Below are 22,593 nucleotides of genomic sequence, written 5' to 3' on the forward strand. Positions count from 1 at the left end.
TAAATTAAGGCAATCATACTTAGTCTACAAGAACTTCTATTCTTATCAAAAGGAATTAGCTCTATCTTCTTGCTCATTAATCCCTATGACCTGGGCAATGCACAAAGGATGGTCCATTGGCTCACTTGGCTGGTCTGCAACACAGTGATACCAACATTGTGGGTTCAACTCCCACATAACTGAGGTTACCATGAAGTGCTCAACCTTCACCTGAGACATTTACCACAGCTGTCTGTATAGGTACTCCCCAGAATGGATATGGCTGATTGTTTAGTTGGCATTGAATTAGTTTTTCTTTTCAAATATCTGCCCCAAGCTATTAGAGATTTTTTATATACAGATGGCCCCTGCTGCTAAACATGGTGGGAGTTTGGCCACCGGCAGGACACTTTACCTGAATGCAGCTATAATTACATTAGCTTCTGCAATATATAAAAAAAGGGCATAGATATTCTGACATTAACAGTTTATTTTAAAAGTACAAAAATTCCATTCTCAGAGCAAGATGAACTATGAGACCTTTATACTCAGGTCACAAGGTACAAGAAAAAAATGATTTGACTTTTAAAGACACACTCACCATGGAAGACAACACAACATTCTCACTTTTAAAGTCTCAGCAGGTCTGTTCCTGTGCCATGCCCTCGAACAGGACTTGCCATCGGGGAAATAAATGTATGGGCTCATCATGTGATTATGGTAACCTTTTCTACAAACAAATGTGGTTAGCTGGAGGCCATGTCCTGATGGCGTCATATGCAGAGTCAATGATGCCCTCCTTGCATTCAAGGGAAACTAATTATTGCTGCAATGTACTGAACTAACCTGTGTTGACTATTGAGGTCAATGGGAAGATGATGTAAGGTAGTATTTGATACCTATTTAATGCAACTGCGTGTTGCAGACTGGACAATGCATTTGGTGTTTGCTGTAGCAAACTGAAAACAAAAGATCTGACAATATAATGCAGATGCTAGAAAGCTGAAATGAAAACAAAGTGCTGGAGAAACTCAACACATCTTGACAACATTTGTAGGGACAGAAACAGAGTTAACCTTTCGAGTCCAGGATGACTCTTCTTCAGAACTCAGGTTTCTGGTTTTATCCACGAAGTTAAAACAAATCAAGGTAGGAATTCTACAATTAATGGTAAGGTCCTGGGGAGTGTTGCTGAATACAGAGACCTTGGAGTGCAGCTTCATAGTTCCTTGCAAGTGGAGTTGCAGGTAGATAGGATAGTGAAGGCATTTGGTATGCTTGCCTTTATTGGTCAGAGTATTGAGTACAGGAGTTGGGAGGCCATGTTGTGGGTGTACAGGACATTGGTTGGGCCACTTTCGGAATATTACGTGCATTTCTGGTCTCCCTCCTATCAGAAGGATATTGTGAAACTTGAAAGGGTTCAGAAACGATTTACGAGGATGTTGCCAAGGTTGGAAGGTTTGAGCTATAGGGAGAGGCTGAATAGGCTGGGGCTGTTTTCCCTGGATCATCAGAGGCCGAGGGGTGACCTTATAGAGGTTTATAAAATCATGAGGGACATGGATAGGGTAAATAGTCTTTTTCCTGGGGTGGGGCAGTCCAGAACCAGCAGGTATAGGTTTAGGGTGAGAGAGGAAAGATTTTTAAAAGGAACCTAAGAGGCAACATTTTCATGTAGAAGGTGGTGCCTGTATGGAATGAGCTGCCAGGTAAGTGGTGGAGGTTAGTACGATTGCAATATTTAAAAGGCACCTGGATGGGCATATGAGTAAGAAGGGTTTAAGAGGGATATGGGCCAAATATTGGCAAATAGAACTAGATTAATTTAGGATATCTGATTGGCATGGACGAGTTAGAACGAAAGGTCTGTTTCTGTGCTGTACATCTCCATGACTTGGTTTGTATGCACTAATTGCTGGATTTTGTTTTCCTGTAAAATGTAACCCTCCCATCCCTATCTCAACCAAAGAAAAACAAAACAAACAAATAAAATGTACAGCCCAGGAACAGGCCCTTCGGCCTTCCAAGCCCGAGCTGATCCAAATCCACTGTCTAAACCTGTTGCCCAACTACTAAGGATCTGTATCCCTCTTCTCCCCACCTACTCATGCATCTGTCCAGACACATCTTAAATGAATCTACCGTGCCTGCCTCTACCACCTCTTCTGGCAATGCGTTCCAAACGCCCACCACTCTCTGTGTGAAGTACTTGCCACATGTATCCCCCTTAAACTTTCCACCTCTCACCCTGAAAGCGTGATCTCTCATTATTCAATCCTTCACCCTGGGAAAAAGCTTGTCTCTATCCACCCTGTCTATACCCTTCATGATTTTGTAAACCTCAATCAGGTCCCCTCTCAATCTCCTTTTTTCTAATGAAAACAAACCTAACCTACTCAACCTCTCTTCATAGCTAGCACCTTCTATATCAGGCAACATCCTCTTAAACCTTCTCTGCACCCTCTCCAAAGTATCCCCATCCTTTTGGTAATGTGGCGACCAGAACTGTACACAGTATTCTAAATGTGGCCGAACCAATGTCTTGTACAATTTTAACATGAATTGCCAGCTCACTACAACCCTTATCAGATATAGAGTCAGAGTCATCCAGCCTGGGCAAACTCGTCCATGTCGAACATGTTCCCAAACAAAATTAGTCCCACGTGCCTGAGTCTGGTCCATAGCCCTCCAAACCTTCCCTATTCATGTTGTTATCCAAATGTCTGTTAAACATAGTTATACATGGATCTACCAATTCCACTGGCAGTTCATTCCACATATATATGTATGTGTGTGTGTGTGTGTGTGTGTGTGTGTGTGTGTGTGTATGTGTATATATAAAAATAATATATTTTGTGTCCTTTTCAAATTTTTCTTCTCTCACCTTAAAAAAGACCCCCAGATTTGAACTCACCCACCTCAGGGAACTGATCCTTGCTATTCAGCTTATCTATGCCCAGGCTTCCCCTTACATCCTTTCTTAAATAAAGGCACAACAGTAGCCCCCCTCCAGTTCTCCAGCACCTCACCCGTGGTTATAGATGATACAAATATCTCTGCTAGGGGTCCTGGAATTTCTTCCCTATCTTCCCACAATGTCCTTTGATTCACTTGATCAAGTCCCAGAGTTTTATCAACCGTTTTGTTTTCTAAGACCTCCTTCTTTTGTCATGTGAACCGTTTTCAAAACATCAGTATTTATTTCCCCAAGTTCTAGTCTCCATTTCTTTCTCCACAGTAAAAACTGATGCAAACTATTCATTTTGTATCTCTCCCAACTCTTGAGATTCAACACATAAACAACCTTGTTGATCTTTAAGGGGCCCTATTCTCTCTCTTTTGCTCTTAATATACTTGTATAATTTACCTTTCAACGAGTGCTGCTGGTGCTAGTTGCAGAGGCTACTGCAGCTACTGAGAGTTTGCAATTATTAGGATATGAAGGTTTGACAGTGATAAACTAACAAAAGGTACTTAAGAAATGATGTGGGAATTGGAAACACCTGACAAACTAGACCACGAGAAGAGCCTCTGTGGTAAAAACGTAGCTGCATCGTATTCAGGCCTACTCAAATGTTTTCAAAAAGCATTTAAAAAACTCACTCCAAATCTTTTTAAAATAAATTATATTTTGCTTTAATCGTGAATTTAGTGAAAATATAATGCCTGACTTCTTCAACTGGCCTGCTTGGCACTCACTGAAGAACAGTGACACACTGCAGTGATCTGAACGTTTGATATTGGTCACAGTGCACTAAACTTGCATCCTTAAGTGTGCTAATACAAAGAATGTTTCACACAGTCACCATGCCTGCAAGATCCACGAATGAAGGGATTCACCCGAAGGGAAACTCTAAACACTGCAAAAGTTTATTTTCAGATACTTCATTCACCGGATCTCATTCTGTTCGGTTGGTGTCAAGCTTCCCTTTCTCTGCATCTTCTGGGGGTCGACATTCAGAAATAAACTTTTCCATCTCCTTCACTGTGTTTTGGTTGTATTTCTGCTCACGACTCAAGAAGTAGTCAGCTAAAATGAGGAAGGCAGCTGCAATGAACAGCCCTCCTCCAGCAACATAGAACCCAATACCATAGTCTCCTGTAATGTCCACCAGAAACCCTGTAACAAAAGAAAACACATATGGTCACTCCCAACCTGAAACAAACCACTTTGTGTTTGACCAGCTATAGCAGACAACATTATTGTTTAGATCTATCTCAATCTCAATTACAGAACTAATTCTTTTAAAGATCTCGCTCATTATAAATCAAAAGCACAAAAATCCCGATGATATAAACTAAAAAAAGCATCTGGATACCCAGTACACTCTGCACTGAAGAATGATGAAGTTTCTCGCCATTTAAATGATATACATTTTAAATGTAATAAGTAACTTCTTACATTCTGCCATTTTATTTTACACCTTACGCTATGAAGTATTACAACTATTGAGAGTCGTAGAGATGTACAGCATGGAAACAGACCCTTCAGTACAACTCATCCATGCCGACCAGATATCCCAACCAAATCTAGTCCCACCTGCCAGCACCTGGCCCATATTCCTCCAAACTCTTCCTATTCAAATATCTATCCAAATGCCTTTTAAATGTTGCAATTGTACTAGTCTTCATTACTTCCTCTGGCAGCTCATTCCATACATGTACCACCCTCTACGTGAAAAGATTGCCTCTTAGGTCTCTTTTATATCTTTCCTCTCTCACCCTAAACCTATGCCCTCTGGTTCTGGACTCCCCCATCCCAGGGAAAAGACTTTGTCTATTTATTCTATCCACGCCCCTCATGATTTTATAAACCTCTTTAAGGTCACTCCTCAGCCTTCGACGCTCCAGGGAAAACAGCCCCAGCCTCCGACGCTCCAGAGAAAACAGCCCCAGCCTGTTCAGCGTCTTCCTGTAGCTCAAATCGTCCAACCCTGGCAACATCCTTGTAAATCTTTTCTGAACCCTTTCAAGTTTCACAACATCTTTCTGATAAGAAGGAGACCAGAATTGCACGCAATATTCCAACAGTGGCCTAACCAATGTCCTGTACAGCTGCAACATGATCTCCCAACTCCTGTACTCAATACTCTGACCAATAAAGAAAAGCATACCAAACACCTTCTTCACTATCGTATCTACCTGCGACTTCATTTTCTTTTCACTCTAGCCAGATGCGAACGACCTCCCCAGGCACATAATTCCAGAAGGTCTTATTGCCCAGGAAAATCAAAATTTCAACTCTCAAATGATGGTGGCTCATTTCTGTCAGGCGCAAAACGGAAACTTTAATTGCATCGAGTAGACACTTAAAAATGTGTTTTTGAATTAGTTTTTGACAAAGTTCTCAACGTAACATGTTTTGTTAATGAGCTAATAGAAACCATGTCCAATCACAGTAAGCCTCTCTTTCTAAGCCCATAATACTCAATTCCCTTCAGCTGTGCGAGTGAGGTCTTTAGCATGTTCAATTTCAGTCATCCATATTAGCCATCAATACTCTGCATGGAGTTAAGATTACCAATTAGGTCAATGAAGACCATTTTGTGCTATGTTGGTTGATACTGAAACAATATGGTCTAAAACCCAGGTGAAAACTAAAATCCGAATGCTAAAGGTTAGAAGAGTGTAAACTAACAATGTCAATACCAGGGTTCTGCAAGACCGTTAAGAAACAGGAGCAAGAATAGACCACACTGCCACTATCACCTGTCCGCCATTCTATAAATCATCACTGCTCTGCCAAAGGGCACAACTCCTCTCTCGTGCCAGCTCCTCAGAGCCCTCAACTCCCCAGTTTCAAAAATCAATCCACTTCTGCTTTAAAGGCTTTCAGTGACCAAGCCTCTCTGGGGTACAACATTTCAGAAATTCACTACCCACTGGGAGAAAAAAAATCCTTTTCATCTCAGTTTCAAGTAAGTGTTTCCTTATGTTTCCTAGTTCAAGATTCTCCCACTAGTGGAAACATATTCTCAACATCTATATTGTCAAGATCCCTCGGAATCTTGTATGTTTCAATAAGATCACCTCATTTGTCAAACCTCTAAATGAATAAACCTAACCTGGTTTATGTATCAACTTCTTTTGAACTGCCTACCATGCCAGTACGCCCTTTCCTAAATACAGGGTCTAAAACTGTACACAGTGCTCTGGATATGGCCTTATCAATACCCTGTATGTTGTAACAAAACCTTCCTACTTTTAAACTCCATTGAAGGCCAAAATTCCATTTGCTTACTTGATTATCTGCTGCACCTGTGTGCTAACATTTCATGTTTCTTGCACAAGAGCATCCAGATCCACCTGCGCTGCATTTTTCTGGAATCTCATTCCACGTAAATAATAATCTGCTTTGGACCCTTCCTAGTATTATATGACTCCACACTTTCCTACAATAAAGAAACTTCCCATTCACCCTACTTAACCTTCCATCATGACACATATTGAAACAGTGAATCGGTTAATGGAGAACATTACCTGCCAGTGGTGGCCCAATAAGGCACCCAATACTCCTGAAGAACATAATCAGCCCGAGTGCGTTGTCCAGTTTGTCGACCCCCATCACATCAGTCAGCAGAGTGACAATAAGGGCCAACATGGTCCCAAAGAAGAACCCACAAATACAGCTGAAGGTGACGAGCAGGGGATAACTCTTAGCAACGGGGAAGAGCATTAGAGCAAGGCTTAAAATCGTAACCATGATTGCTGTCAGGCGGACTGATTTCATAAGGCGCAAGTTGGCCAACCAACCACACCCAAGTCTCCCAATTAAGTCACCGGCTGACCAGTATGACATCAATAAAGCTGCTTGAAAATCATCAATCCCAATGTTTTGAGCATGAGGAATTAAATAGATGGCAGGAACAAAGAAACCCACAACGGAGAAAAACCCAAAGAAGATCATACAGATAAACTTTGGTCGTTTCAGAAGAGGTAAATCAAAGAAATGTGCAAGGTCCTTCTTTTGTTTTGCACTTGTGCTACATAAATCGTTCCCGGACGTGGTAGCAGATGGTGATGTATTATTCTGACATTTCTTTTGTGACTGTAACGGTCTCATCAGAGCTCCACAGACACACAGATTCAGCTGGATACCAGCGATGATCATCATTGCTTGTCGCCATGACATCTGGTCAACAAGCCACTGGTAGAATGGCGTGAAGATGAAGGTGAAGACACATTCTCCACAACTGGCAAGGGCATTAGCCAGTGGCCTCCGTTCTGTGAAGTACTGTGTGACCAAACTGACTGAGGGCACCCAAGCAAATCCATTACCCAAACCTGAAGGAACAGAAATACATTTTTAAATACCTTTTAGAGTGGAAAAAGAAATGAATCAAGAAAAGTTAAAATAGTTTCAAAAGTTAATTAATCAATCAAGTTTGGACAGAAGATTTGGTCATAACTCATCTACTCAGCAAAACCTTTCAATTTTCTATGACAGCATCCAATTGCTCTTTGAAAAAATCTGAGTTTTAGTATTGTTCTATCCTGTGTGTCTAACTTTCTGATCGCCCCTAATTGTGTAAGTAAGTCATTAAATTAGACCCCTCTTTATCTAGGAAGCTGAAATGATACAAATTAACGAAGCAAAGAAATTGACAAATAAAACGGAGAGAACTCCAATGATATTTTACAAATCGATGATGACTATCAGGATGCTAAAGAAATCATCAAAAAGCTATTATATGCATGGTGAAAGGTGAGCATGATTCTCAATCACTTTCTGTCTGGCTTCAAAAGACAGGAGGAGGATTCAAACATTCTAATTAAGGGCAAGTATAAATATTGCTGAAAATGTGTTGCTGGAAAAGCGCAGCAGGTCAGGCAGCATCCAGGGAACAGGAGAATTGACGTTTCGGGCATAAGCCCTTCTTCAGGAATCTGTTCCCTGGATGCTGCCTGACCTGCTGCGCTTTTCCAGCAACACATTTTCAGCTCTGATCTCCAGCATCTGCAGACCTCACTTTCTCCTCAAGTATAAATATTACTTAGTATAAATATAACAACACAGGAAATATTATCCTTGAAAGCCAGGTGTCGATGAATATATCCCAGGGTTCTAAGAGCAACAAGAGGTGAAATTTTAACCAGCGTTTTCTAATCTTCTTTGTCGAATGGAATTGCAAATTGGAGGATTGCTATTTTTGTGTTCTTGCTCCAAAACAAAAAAAAGGAAAAACAGAAGGAATTATAGACCATTCCAACCTAACTTTGGTAGTGGGAAAACTGTTGAAAAAAATTCCATTTTGTCAATTAGAAATGTACAGATTAATCATGAGCTGTCAGCATGGATTTGTAAACAGAAGATCATGACCGATGAATTTGGTTGAATGTTTTCAAGGAGGTAACATGGAGGTTTGATGAGGATAATGCATCTAATTAGTCTACAGAGAAACATAAAAATTATGAGCCGGGGTAGACCATTTGGCTTCTCAAGCATGCTTTACCATTTGAAATGATCATGGCTGACCTGTTATTGCCTCGACTCCACTTTCTAATCCCAACACATTTTTTGATTCTCTTGTCAATCAAGAATATAACTCAGCCTTAAAAAATGTTCAATGATTCTGCCTCCGTTGCTCTCTGGGGGAAGAGAACCCCAAAGACCAACAACCCACAGAGAAAACATTTCTCCTCATCGCCATCTTGAATGAGAGATTTCTTATCTTTAAACTGTGTCGCCCAGTTCTAGTCTCTCCCACAAGGGGAACATCCTCTCAGCATCCACCCTGTCAAGTCAGGGGCCTAGTGAACGAAGGTGGGATGTGGACAGAAATATGTGCAGAGAATCTCATGACTAGAGACAGAGATTGGTATTCAGGGTGGGGGTGGGTGGGAACAGTGTAGACAATTGAAGGATCAGGAAAGAGGCTGCAGGGCAGAGGATCATTGGGTGACAAGACCTGGTATGACTGAAAAGATGGCTAAGTATGAAGATGGAAGGACTTTTTTTGCTGTATAGGGTTATACAGCACAGAAACAGACCCCTCGGTCCAACCTTAGATTTAGGGAAGTCTGCCTTGTACCTGGTCGCCATGACATCGCCTTTGTGGAATTTGATAATAAGTTGCAGGGTGGGGCAGCACATGACATGCTCCAGGGATTCAAGATCACACAGTCGAATGCAATGAAAATCTCCTTTGCAAAGAAATGAGGAGTCGGAATGATTGAACTGGTTATTTCTGGCTTTATTTACAAAAGACGTCATGTTAATTTTTTAAATTGCGGGGTAATGGCTGTATTAGATATGCTGAACACAATCCCAATCTAAACCAGTCCTGCTTGCCTGCTCCTGGCCCATATTCCTCCAAACCTTTCCTATTCATGTACTTATTCAAATGTCTTTTAAATGTTGTAACTGTACCCACATCCACCATTTCCTCAGGAAGTTCATACCACATGCAAACCACCCTCTGGGGAAAAAAAAGTCCCTCTTGCCTTTTTAAAATCTCTCTCTGCTCACCTTTGTTATGAAGTACTGAACCTTTAAGAGTTAAAAGCTAGCAGAACTACCTGACAGCACCAAGTGTTCTGAACAAAATACAATGTAACCTTTTGGTCCAGGAGCTAGGATAGCTGGTTGCCTGGAGACAAAAACAAATTTGAATTAGGCCAATCAGTTTAAATTTTACCCCAAAAAATACCAAACTCCAACCAAGTTTGAATTTAGTATATTAACAATATTAAAAGCCAATGGCACAATCTGATGTTTTGAGGGGGGGGGGGGGGGTATAAAACTGGGGTAAAGTGAACACAGTTGAGGGAGAACTGCCAAGCGACCAACACATGCAGACTGCCCAAAGAATAGCTCTCTTAAAGGTACCTTTATTAGTGACTTGTGAAACAGAAATCCCTAGGAAGAAAAGACGACAGAGGAAGATAATAGAGAAGATTTGACAGTGGGCTGGTTTTGAAATTTGAATTTTTGGTAAATCTTAATCGGGGGTTTTATCGGACTAGTATTATAGAAGGGGAAGGTAAAAGATAGGTTAGAGAAAGGAGTTGCAAATAGTTGCTAGTTAATTATAAAATTATACTTTAAAAAATAAAGTTGTTAATTTTCACTTTAAATTGTTCTTGGCCTCTCGAATTTTCACAGATTACTACACAGGATAAATCTTTTGTGTTGCCGGTTTAAATTAAGCAGGAGGGTTTACCCAGTGTCGTAACACCTTATAAACATGCCCCAAGTCTTGAAATCCCCCATCCTAGGGAAAAAAAACAACTATCCCTCATTATTTTATAACCTATGAGGTCACTTTTCAACTCTTACGCTCTAGTGAAAAAAGTCCCATCCCATCCAGCCCTTCTTTATAACTCAAATCTTCTATACCAGGCAATATCCTAGTATATCTCTTCTGAACCTTCTCCAGCTTAATAATATCCTTCCTATAACTAGGCAACCAGAACTGGACACACAGTATTTCAGAAGAGGCCTCACCCTCATCCTGTACAACCCCAACATGACTTCCCAACGCCTATACTAAAAGGACTGAGCAATGAAGGCATGCCTTTTTAAACCATCCTGTCTACATGTGATGCAAACTTCAAAGAATTATGTACCTGCAACCTCAGGTCCCTCTGTTCAATAACACTAACCAACGCCCTACCATTATTTGTATAAATACTGCCCCTGTTTGTTATACCACAATGTAATACCTCACACTTATTCAGATTGATCTCCATCTGCCATTTTTCAGTCCATTGTAATCTTAGAAAACCTTCTTCATGGTCTATTATGCCACCAATTTTGTGTTGTCCGCAAACTTACTAACCATGCCTTCTATATTCTTATCCAAATGATTTACATCAATGACAAACAAAAAGAGGACCCAGAATTAATCCCTGTGGAACACCGCCAGTGACAAGCTTCCAGTCTGAAATGCAACCCTCCACCACCACTCTTTGTCTCATGCCTTTAATTTGTATCCAATTGACAAGCTCACTTTGAACCCATGTGACCTAACTTTACTAATTAGTCTACTATGTGGAAACTTGTCAAAGGTTTTGGGTAAAGTACTTAACTCAGCAGGTCAAGTAATATCAGTGGAGAGAAAGAGAATGAACATTTCAAACCGCTCATCATGCAGGCAAAAGGTCATCGCTACTTGACACATCAACTCTTCTTCTCGCCACAGATGCTGCCTGACCTGCTAAGTGTTTCCAGCATCTTTTGTTTTATTTCAGATTTGCAGCACCCACTGTATTTTATTTTGATACATAACCCCACTGGGTGCTAGCAATCACTACAGCTGGTGACACAAAGTTTCATTCCTCTTTGTAAAAGTCTCTCATCCCTAATATCATCATAATGAATTACTTCTGCACTTTCTCCATAACATTCACTTAAGAAACCCATGCAACATTCTAGCTACAGTGTATGCAAAGGTTCGTACAGTTTGGCATCATCTCCATGTCTTCTATCGTACATATCCATGAAAATAAAGTTAATTTTTAATTTGTTCCTGAAAGCACGGGTTTCATTTAATTTTGTTAATCTATACCCAAGAATCCTCTGAAAATTGCTCGCAGGGTAAACACAGCTACATTCCAGACAACTCAACCATATTTAAAAATACACTCATCAAGATCAATTAAGATAAACTTTAATTAATATAAATTATCAGTCACCACAAACTTACAGATCAATGACCCAAATCACCTCAAGGACACCAAAAGATTCATTTGAATGTTTCCCTCTAATCACCTGATTAGCCCCTTTTATAGAATTTCGCTCCCTGGATCCACAACTTGTACCAAAGGTGTAGCTTTAACTCACTTATTTACCTATGAGAAAACCTGTTGTGAGATACATTGCCCACAGACTGAAGCCGAAGGATCCAAGCAGCAGTCCCAGTGACGACAGAATGCCACCAACGATGATAATAACTCGATGTGACAGCAGGAGACTGAGAGCACTAGCTATTGGGGCTGTAGATACAACAAGGAAACACAGTTAAACAGCAACTTCTCTTCTGACCTCAATTTTTTAAATAAAAGGTCAAAGATTAGAATTGATAAAGTTTAACATAAGTAGCAAACAACATAATTGAGTGTCAATTAATGGACAGTACAAGATTGAAACCATCAAATAATAGTCATAGAATGAATAAAGTGCTTTTCTCTACATCAGCCACAAAGTTGAATCTTACTCTCCAATTTGGTCTTCACCTGTTATAAAAAAAAATTCAAAGGACCAAGAGTGTTTTTAGATCACAATCATACATTCACTGATTCTCTGGCACACACATGTATTATTTTTAAATGATTGTGAAACTTGGGGGGCACAAATGCAAGCAAGGAAGCAAACAATGAATAAAATCCTGAGAATCCAGAAAATATTGCAAGGTCTCCAACATACTGAAAGAGGACTGAGCATTGATTCCGCGCTGCCCTCACTCAAAACTGTAGCTCCAAGTTTTGTTCACACATCACTGATGTTCCTTAAGTGTGAATTTAAGGCCTAAGAATTAAAAAGAACAGCAGCAGCATAAATGTGGAGTTGGCTGAATTGCAGGAGAAGGATAGCAACAGCGAGCATTGGCTTTCCAAGTTCAAGGACGGTATATAGTGAAGTTCACCAGAGGTCAAGGACCACTGCTTTTCTTGACCTATTTTAAATAACCCATACGGAAGGTTGATCCAAAAGGTAAGAGGCCAGGCACGTTGGCAAATTGGATCCAAAACTAGTTTACAAATAGAAGGCAAAAGGTGATGGAGGAGGATTGTTTTTGTAATCGGAAACTTGTGATATTGGCGCACCACAGGGATCGGTCTGGGATCTTTGCTGTTTGTTATGCACATTAATAACTTAGATGTAAATGTAGAAGGTATAATTAGTAAATTTGCATATGATATGAAAATTGAAGGACTTGTTATTAATGCAGAGGATGGTCTTAGGCTAATATAATATTGATTAGATGATAAATTGGGGTGAGCGACTGCAGATGGAATTTAATCATGATAAGTATGAGATGATGCATTTTGGGAAGTCTAATAAGGGAAGGGTATATACAATGAATGGTAGGTCCCCAGGGACTACGGAGGAACAAAGGCAGCTTGGTACACAAGTCCATAGATCCCTGAAGGTGTCAGGACAGGCAAGTAAGTTGTCAAAGATGACATATGGGATGAATAAAGGAACATGAAGTCTTGCTACAATGTTATAAAGCACAGGTTAGGCCACAGATGGAGTACTATGTGCAGTTCTGGTCATCACATTACTAGAAAGATGTGATTGCACTGGAGAGGCTGCAGAGAGGTTCACCAAGAGGTTGCCTGAGTTAGAAAGCCTCAGCTAAAAGGAGAGACTGGATAGGGTTCCATTATTTTCTTTCCCATGAGGCAGAGGAGGGTTCTGATTGAGGAATGCAAAAGTATGAGTGGCATAAACAGAGCAGATTGTGTGAATCTCATGCCCATGGCAGACATGTCTAAGACCAGAGGACATAAGGTTCACTAAGGAGCAAGTGATTGAGAGGAGAGCTGAGGAAATGCTTTCTTTCTTAGAGGGTGGTAGAAATATGGAACATGCTGCCTGACTGGGTGGTGGAGCCAGGTATTCTCAATATTTAAGAAGCATCTGGACAAGCACTTAAAATGCCAGGGGAGAGTGGGCTATGGATCAAGTGCAGGTAAATGGGATTAATGTATTTTGGTGTTTGCTGATCAGCACAGAAATGGTGGACTGATTAACCAGTTTCTAAGTGTATGACTCTATGGCCTAGAATTGAGTGTGCAGGCACAATTTTAACATCTGCAAAAGACACAGAACTTGGAAAGTGAACTGTGAGAATGATAAATATACAAGACAACACAGATCTGCTTCAGCCAGAGGCTGATGAATCTGTGGAACTCATGGCCTCAGAGGGCTGTGGAGGCAAAGTGTATTTTTAAGACAGAGATAGACAGGTTCTGGATTAGTCGGGGAATCACATTGAGAAACACATCAGCCATGATCCAATTTGGACATTCAATGGGCCGAATGGCCTAATTCTACTCCTATTGCTTATAATGGAATGAGGCAAAGGAAAAATAAAATGTAAGGCAGAGAACTCTGTTTGTATTTTGATAGGAAAGGCTACCTAAAATAAAGAGGACAATTCTAAAAAGGGTATAGGAACAGAGTGATCTGACCTGCACATATGTTTGATATTGGCAGAGCAGATTCAGAAAGATAATAAAGCACACCCTGTACTTTGTGCCGATATTTATGGAATGCAATTGCAAATAAGTTATGGTGAAACATTTCAAAACACAAGGGGCTTGGCCTTATCCGGAGTATTGACATCATACTTTAGAAAGGATCTAAAGGCATTGCAGAAGGTGCAGAGAGGTCTGAGTGGGTGATTACTGCGAGCTTCAGGCATGTAGATAAATTGGAGAGCTTGGAATTGTTCTCTTTGTGGAAGACGATTGATAGGAGATTTGACAGAGATGCTCCAAACCATTAGGGCAGAGAGTAGATGTGGTGAAACTGTTACAAGTTGAAGGACTTAGAAAAGAAGATGCTGATTTAAAATGTTAGGCAACAGAGACCCTTCCTCAGGTCACACAACCCAAAATGTTAACTCGGATTCCTCTCCACAGATGCTGCCTGACCTGCTGAGTCTTGCCAGCAATTTTTGTTTTTGTTTCTGTTTCTGATTTCCAGCATCTGCAATTCTTTCAGTTCTCTCACAGAGAGCTGGCACAGAAACAACAGTCTGAATAACCGCTTTCTTTGACAGAACTAAGAAGAGTGGTTATATGCACAATGAAATGTGGCTGATCCAGGAGGTGAGGGTTGTATGTGGGAAGTTATATTATCAAGAACAGTGACTGATACTTACAACACACATGAAACACAGCCACAGTGATTGCAGTGATCCAGGAAACCTTAAAAGCAAGTGTATCAAAGTATTCTTGGATGTCAAGAAAAAAGATTCCAAACGTTTTCACAAAGGATGTCGACAGTCCAGTTATTACAAAGCAAGATGCTAATATAACCCATCCATAGCCACCATCTGTATATTTTGGAGCGTGAGGATTGTCAACAGGCTTCTTTACAGCAGAGTTAGCAGCTCCGAGCTCTTTTGACATTGTGGCTTGCTTTGAATCTAATAAAATAAAGACATTTGTAAGGTAATTATTCAGTTTTGTTGAATTGGCTTTGCTGAAATACCGAACAAAACTCATTTCTCTGTTAGCTGCTAACACATGTACTGCTCATCTTGTAGGTTTTTACTGATTTTTAACAGGCACTGTTTTGCTTTTATTTCAATTACATAATAATCATCTGGACTTTCAGAGACGTAACTATCATATTATGCTACTCGACAAATTTACACATGTTCCCTGGGGTTGGATAGTTTAAATAGTTTTGCTGCTTCTTCGTTGTAAGTTGAATGTAAAAACTCTGTATGCTGCTGAAGAACATCCTCCTTCCATTTTGCCAAGTTGCTGTGCAACATTTAAATCTTTAAAAGCCCTGTTCAGATGCCGAGCAGAGTGTGGCCCAACAGCTAGTTATTCAGAAAATAATTGGTTTTAATGACTATCCACTTTCCTGCCTTTTCCTATAACCCTCGACTCCCCAGCTGATCAAGAATCTATCTTCCAAATGTAGAAATCCATGAATCACATCAGCAACAGTTTAATTAAGCTACACATTCTAAAACCACTAATATTTCATAAATATACTGAATGGTTAAGTCTAACATGTTCTTAACTTTAAATAGTTAAAAATCACAACACCGGGTTATAGTCCAGCAGGTTTATTTAGAAACACTAGCTTTCAGATGAAGGAGCAGTGCTCCAAAAGCTAGTGCTTCCAAATACACCTGTTGGATTATAACCTGGTGTTTTTAACTTTGCCCACCCCAATCCAACACCGGCTCCTCCACATCATAACTTTAAATAGTCATTGTTGTGTCACCATAGTCTTACCAGACCATAGGGGCTGCTCTCTACTTATTAGAGAGAAGTGACTGGTGGTGATTTAACCTGAGGGCCACCAGATCTCAGGCGAGGGAAGAGGTTGAGAAGGACAGTCCTTCATTATTACCTCAAACCGGTGATGGGAATTGAAGCCATGCTGTTGGTATCACACTGGTCTGCAAACTAACGATCCACCCAACTGAACTAAACTCATTCCCAAATAGTCATTGCATTGCAGTATCCAGTCACCTTACCTACCTGTTGTTAACAGTCACTCAAATTGAAGTGGTCGTCTGGTTCAAGCAGAGTGCCTATGTTGCAGGAAAGATTGGTTGTGACAAGGTTTGAGACAGCCTGAAAATGTGAAATCTCTTCTAACCAAACCAATGAAGTGTTTTTTTCAAATGGCACTATTGCAATATAGGAATGATAGCAGCCAATCTAGATGTAACAAAGGCCCACAAACAATAGCAAAATAAATAACCAAATCTCTAATGTTCTAATGCTGTGGACTGAAGAATTGAAGGACTGACCATCATAGCAGAAGAAGTTTCCTTGTTCTTCTCAAAACAAGATCATGCAATCACTTACATCCAACTGAGGCTGCAGACAAGGTTTAATGTCTTTTCTTGAAGATGGTAGCGCTGAATGAAATAATTCCTTAATAGTGGAGTGTCAGCCTCGAGCATTAGTCGGAGTCAAGAGTCATCACTGTTAAACTGAAGGTGACACCAGTTTTATTTACATCACTGGAACAAACACAAAAGAAAAATAGTTACAAATTACATTCTACACTTCCTATATACAGGCTCTGTTCCAAGCCTGTTCAATATCCCTGAATGGGTTTCACACACCATTTTCAAAGCCCACACAATATAAACGAGCCCTGTGTCAAGACAGGAAAATTCAACCTTTTTCTAAAACTTAGTTCTGGAACCTTCTCAGGTTATAAAAAAATTCTCAGATGAAGGGATAGATCCTCTCGATCTATCCTCTCACATTTCCTCAGAATTTTATATATTTCAATAGAATAGTCTATCATTCTAGAAACTCAAATGAACACAGACATTTTCCTCATAATACAACCTGTTCTTTCCAGGAATCAGTGGACTGAACCTCCTCTGAAATGTCTTCAGTGGGAAGTGCATCCCTTCATAGACAACAACCTGTTCAATACCTGTTGAGTCCGTCTGATGTGTGTTCTACTCATGAACAACATTCAGTGGAAACCTCTCAAACTGGTAGGAAACAGGAAATGAGAGGTGGAGGTAATGGGTGGAGCATAGAACAAATCACAAGAAAATTATACTGTGTTTACTAGCAGGTAACAGCTCCTGGTACTATACTGATAATGAATCGATACCGCACCCTGATACTGCTTTCAAACCAGATTCATTAGTGTAATCTACCACAGCACTTTAAGTTAATATTTTACCATTGTTAGCAGCACCATCAACTGTTTATAGTTGCCATAATTGGGTGAGAACATCAAACATTCGCCTGAAGCCAGATACAAATGTCATTAAAATGTCTATTTTAGAGTCAAATCATTTCAATAAAACACCTCCACAGTACAATTTCCTTTTACAAGCTGCAGAAATATATTGTGGCTATAAACTGTAACAGTCACGTGGCACCTAACCAGCTCTATACAGGCCTGTGTAACAGCACCACCTTTTGTTGTCCTGTACTATCCCTTCATGGTCAATGTAATTGATAACCAGCACTATAGAAATAATTGCTGCCTAACGGAAAGATTGCATCACAATGCTAGTTAAGCCTGTTCCAGTATTGATTGCATTGTATATGCCATAAACTTTGATTCCACTAAAGTTCATTAACCAATCCGATTCATCTTAAATATATTCAATTAATCAGATCCTGGGAAAGAAAATTTCAAATTTCACAAACTTCTGAGAGAGGAAATCCTTCCAATTGCTGGGTTGGATATTTGAGGTGAGAAATCAGGCATCAGACCATTCCCAGCACTGGGTGGGTGGGTAGGAGACTGGACTTGGGGGCTACGACCTCCTGAAGCAGTCCTAACCCAATCCTGAAAGGGGTTCATGCATGAGAGCCAAGTTCAAAGACCTACCACTACTTAGGAGTCATAGATTCATAAAACTGCACAGCGTGGAAACAAGTCTTTCGGTCCAACTTGTCCATGCTAACCAGATATCCTAAATTAATCTGATCCCATTTGCCAGCATTTAGCCCATATCCCTCTCAACCTTTCCTGTTCATATAAACATTCAGATGCCTTTGAAATGTTGTAATGATGTTTGCCTCCATCACTTCCTCTGGCAATTCATTCCATTCATGTACCACCCTCTGTGAAAAGGTTGCCCCCTTGAGTTCCTTTTAAATCTTTGTCCCCTAACCTCTACTTTTGGATTCCCCCACCCCAAGGAAAATACTTTGGCTAATCACCCTCATGATTTTATAAAGCTCTATTTAGTCCTCCCTCAGCCTCCATCACTCCAGGGAAAAGAGCCCCAGCCTATTCAGCCTCTCCCTATAGCTCAAACCCTCCAACCCTGGTAGCATCCTTGTAAATCTTTTCAAACCATTTCAAGTTTCACAACATCCTTCCTATAGCAGGGTGACCAGAATTGGATCCAGCATTCCAAAAGTGACCTAACCAATGTCCTGTAAAGCTAAATGACATCCCAATCCCTATATTCAATGCACCGACCAATAAAAGCAAGCATAAAAATGGCTGCCTTCACTATCCTGTCTACCTGGGAGTCATCTTTCAAAGAGCTATGAACCTGCTCTTCAAGGTCTCTTTGTTCAGCAACACTCCCCAGGAGCTTACTATTAAGTGTATAAGGCTTGCCCTGATTTGCTTTTCCAAAAGGCAGCACCTCATATTTATCTAAATTAAACGCCATCTGCCACTCTCCAGCCCATTGGCCCATCTGGTCAAAATCTTGTTGTACTCTGAGGAAGCCTTCTTCACTGTCCACTACTCCTCCAATTTTGGTGTCAACTGAAAACTTACTAACTATACCTCCTATGTTCATATCAATAATTTATAAATGATGAAAAGCAGTGGACCAAAAGCACCAGTTGTTGTGGCATACCACTGGTCACAGATCTCCAGTCTGAAAAAAACTGCCCTGCATCACTACCCTCTGTCTTCTACCTTCGATTCAGTTCTGTATCCAAATGGCTAGTTCTCCCTGCATTCCATGTGGTGTAACCTTACTAACCAGTCCACCATGAGGAACCTTGTCAAACGCCTTACTGAAGTCCATATAGATCAATCTAACCACCACCCTTTGACATCCAAATGGTATCACCATCACTGAATCCAGCACAATCAACATCCCAGTGGTTACCATTGACCAGAAACTCAACTGGTCTCGCCACATGAACACAGTGGCTACAATAACAGATCAGAGGCCAGGAATACCACAACAAGTAACACATCTCCTGACTCCCCCAGGGACAGTCTACCATCCACAATACACAAGTCAGGACTGTGATGGAATACATTCCACTTGCCCAGATGAGTCCACTCTGTCCTGCCATCACAGTCATATTTGATTTAACTTAAATATTTACTAATCATGATTCCCTGCTGTTTATACTTGGCCATACAGATATTTTGTTTTTAATAATGAAAAATAAAAATTAAAAAAAATCAACAGTATCAAGCTTTTTTTGAAGAAAATAAATAAAACATTGAAGATATAAACAAATTGAAGATTTGACATTTATTTTAATGACTGGAAATAGTGATGATTTCCACTCACCAGTCAGCTTCCTTCCCTGCAGTTGTGCCTCACTGTGGTTTGTGGTGTTACTCTGCTACTAGTCTCATTTCAGGTTCAAAATCACACAACACTAGGTTATAGTCCAACAGGTTTAATTGGAAGCACGAGCTTTCAGAGCGCTGCTCCTTCATCAGGTGATTAGATTAGATTACTTACAGTGTGGAAACAGGCCCTTCGGCCCAACAAGTCCACACCACCCCGCCGAAGCGCAACCCACCCATACCCCTACCCCTACATTTACCCCTTACCTAACACTACGGGCAATTTAGCATGGCCAATTTACCTGACCTGCACATCTTTGGACTGTGGGAGGAAACCGGAGCAAACCCACGCAGACACAGGGAGAACGTGCAAACTCCACACAGTCAGTCGCCTGAGGCAGGAATTGAACCCGGGTCTCTGGCGCTGTGAGGCAGCAGTGCTAACCACTGTGCCACCGTGCCACCCACAAAAGGTGGTTGTGCAGTATAAGATCAAAAGTCTCAGAATTTATAGCAGAAGATTAGTGTCATACAGTGATATTTCTTCTGCTATAAATTCTGTGTCTTATGAGTTCTTGCAGTAAACCGTAATTAAAGCACCTCTTCCCTACTTTGCACCGAATTTCCATTTTAAATCAAATTTCCAACTGTAGTCAGTCAAAACTTCACTCTGTCTTTGGCTAACTCAGCTGAGGTCATACTGCTACATCCTCAAGACTAACTCTGCAGGAGTACTTTATATAAGTCCGCTTAGAGAACCTGGTGAACCATAGTACTTAACACTTCAGTTCGACAAAGGAATCGAGGTGGTTGAACTCGATTAGCCAGAATCAGTCATCAATTACTGTTCAGCTATTTTACTTATTTACCCAACCTGGAAACTTAACTTCAAAACAACATACCAGTTGAGTTTTCACTTTAAATCAAATTTTCAAAAGTAAACGGTCAGCAGCTGACCCGGCGTCCAACCCACTAAACTGACATACCACACTGCTGCAGTCCCAATGCTAACCGGACTCCTACCTTCCACCATGCAACCTGTCACATCATCTGGGTCAAGCTGCTTTCTTACTCCTTTATGTGACATCAGAACAATTTTGGCAAAACGAACAGTGGAGGAAATCCCTGAATGGGTTTCACACACCATTTTCAAAGCCCACACAATATAAACGGGCCCTGTGTCAAGACAGGAAAATTCAGCCTTTTTCTAAAACTTAGTTCTGGAATCTTCTCGGTTCATAAAACAAAAATCTCCTATGAAGGGATAAATCCTCTCAATCTATCCTATCACGTTTCCTCAGAATTTTATATATTTCAGTAGAATAATCTGTCATTCTAGAAACTCAAATGAACACAGACATTTTCCTCATAAAACAACCTGTTCTTTCCAGGAATCAGTGGACTGAACCTCCTCTGAAATGCCTTCAGTGGGAAGTGCATCCCTTCATAGACAACAACGTGAACCATCAAATGCATTTTGGAAACAGGAGAATACATTAGCTGGCTCCCCTTTGTTCACTGAACCCCATCCCCCACCCATACACATTCAAATTGTCAAAAACTCCATCTCTTTCATATCAACTTGCCAACCCAATACAGCTCATAATTCCCAATGTCTACACCCAACCCAGTTACATTTGCCGAGATTTGCCCTACCGTTCCCACCCTGATGCTGGCATATCAGGTGAATAGTCACGGACCTTTCCACCTTCTTAAAGCCAGGGTGGATGGAACCCCACCCTACCCCCTCTGCCACCCAGGCATTACACCCTTCCCATGCGTTCCCTACAAATTCCTGCAGCACCCCATGCCCTTCACAATTGCATTGTGCTCTTACCCAGAGTCTGCAGTGCCCAGTCCCAAAGACTAACTTTCAAACTGCTGAGGTTCAGTATCGTGGCTTTAGCTACACTTGCCCCTTATCTGCTCCCACCCTAGCAACCCCCACCAATAGGGTTTTGTGGACAGACCTAATAGACTGGAGAGTGGACCACTCCCCCGCTTGATAGGATCTGTCAACCCTGGCCAAGTAATGCCTGCTCTCTGACTTATGCCTATTCATTTCCCCATCTGCCATGCAGACTGACTGTTACAGAGCCCCTGGTCAGACCATGGCCCACTCCCTGGACTGCAGAAAATGAACCTCCAGACCAAGATTTGCAATTGGACATCCAACTGAGACCAATGCCCTGGAATGGACTGGAATGGTAGACTTCCTTGACTTACCGTGTCAGAGCCTCTCTGTCTGATGAATTCCCTGGAGGGACCCATCTATGAATACTCCACTTTGAGCCGGTTACATGGCTGCTAGCTTGCTGCATATGCACTGTGTTTGCCACATACGCTGCTGGAACGTGGACCAGGATGTGAGAATAGCACATTACACCACTGTGGCTAGATGCGTACTCTCTAGACAGAGGACTGCTCAACAGAAAAGCAAGATGCCCGGCTGTATGACTGCAACATCTAGCACGGCCAGTCAAGGCTTATGAGCAAGCAGATATGTGCTAACGCAGCCAGCAAAAGGCTATGAGGTGTACTAAAATCCAGTCTCTTTACACAAAGTTTTCCCACTGCAGTGCAGGTCTGTACTTCCAGAGTGCAATGTGTTGCATAGAAGAAGTGCCAGAATGGTCATTTTGGGTGGTGGACGGCAGTTGCAAATGCCCATAGAGCTGGTGCCTGCGACTCATGCTTTGAGATGTTGAAGGGGCTGATGAAGGGCTTATGTCTGAAACGTTGATTCTCCTGCTCCTTGGATGCTGCCTGACCTCCTGTACTTTCCCAGCACCACACTCTTGACTCTGATCTCCCGCATCTGCAATCCTCACTTTCTCCTAGTGGAGGTGTTGGTGGCCAGTCTTGGAGTGGGAGGTGTTTTGGAGCAAGTGGTGAGCTGAATCTGCCAGGGACACACTCTGGTT

At 41.2% G+C, this 22,593-nt stretch overlaps 1 protein-coding gene across 1 annotated transcript in view; it reads right to left on the reverse strand.

Annotated features, from left to right (window-relative positions):
- Nucleotides 1–451: 451 nt before the first annotated feature.
- LOC122554261 (monocarboxylate transporter 13) overlaps nt 452–22,593 on the reverse strand; it is a 40,907-nt gene continuing 18,765 nt past the window's right edge. The window contains exons 2-6 of the mRNA XM_043699000.2: nt 16,498–16,655; nt 14,820–15,086; nt 11,776–11,919; nt 6,463–7,266; nt 452–4,102 (exon numbers count right to left, since the gene is read on the reverse strand). Of these exons, the coding sequence (XP_043554935.2) occupies nt 3,882–4,102; nt 6,463–7,266; nt 11,776–11,919; nt 14,820–15,069 (1,419 nt within the window). The 5' untranslated portion in view covers nt 15,070–15,086; nt 16,498–16,655 and the 3' untranslated portion in view covers nt 452–3,881. The remainder of the gene's footprint in view (nt 4,103–6,462; nt 7,267–11,775; nt 11,920–14,819; nt 15,087–16,497; nt 16,656–22,593) is intronic.

Source organism: Chiloscyllium plagiosum, unplaced genomic scaffold (assembly GCF_037043375.1).
Source record: "Chiloscyllium plagiosum isolate Xiang-an unplaced genomic scaffold, Cpla_swu_hap1 HiC_scaffold_9, whole genome shotgun sequence".
In the NCBI taxonomy this organism is placed as follows: Eukaryota; Metazoa; Chordata; class Chondrichthyes; order Orectolobiformes; family Hemiscylliidae; genus Chiloscyllium; species Chiloscyllium plagiosum.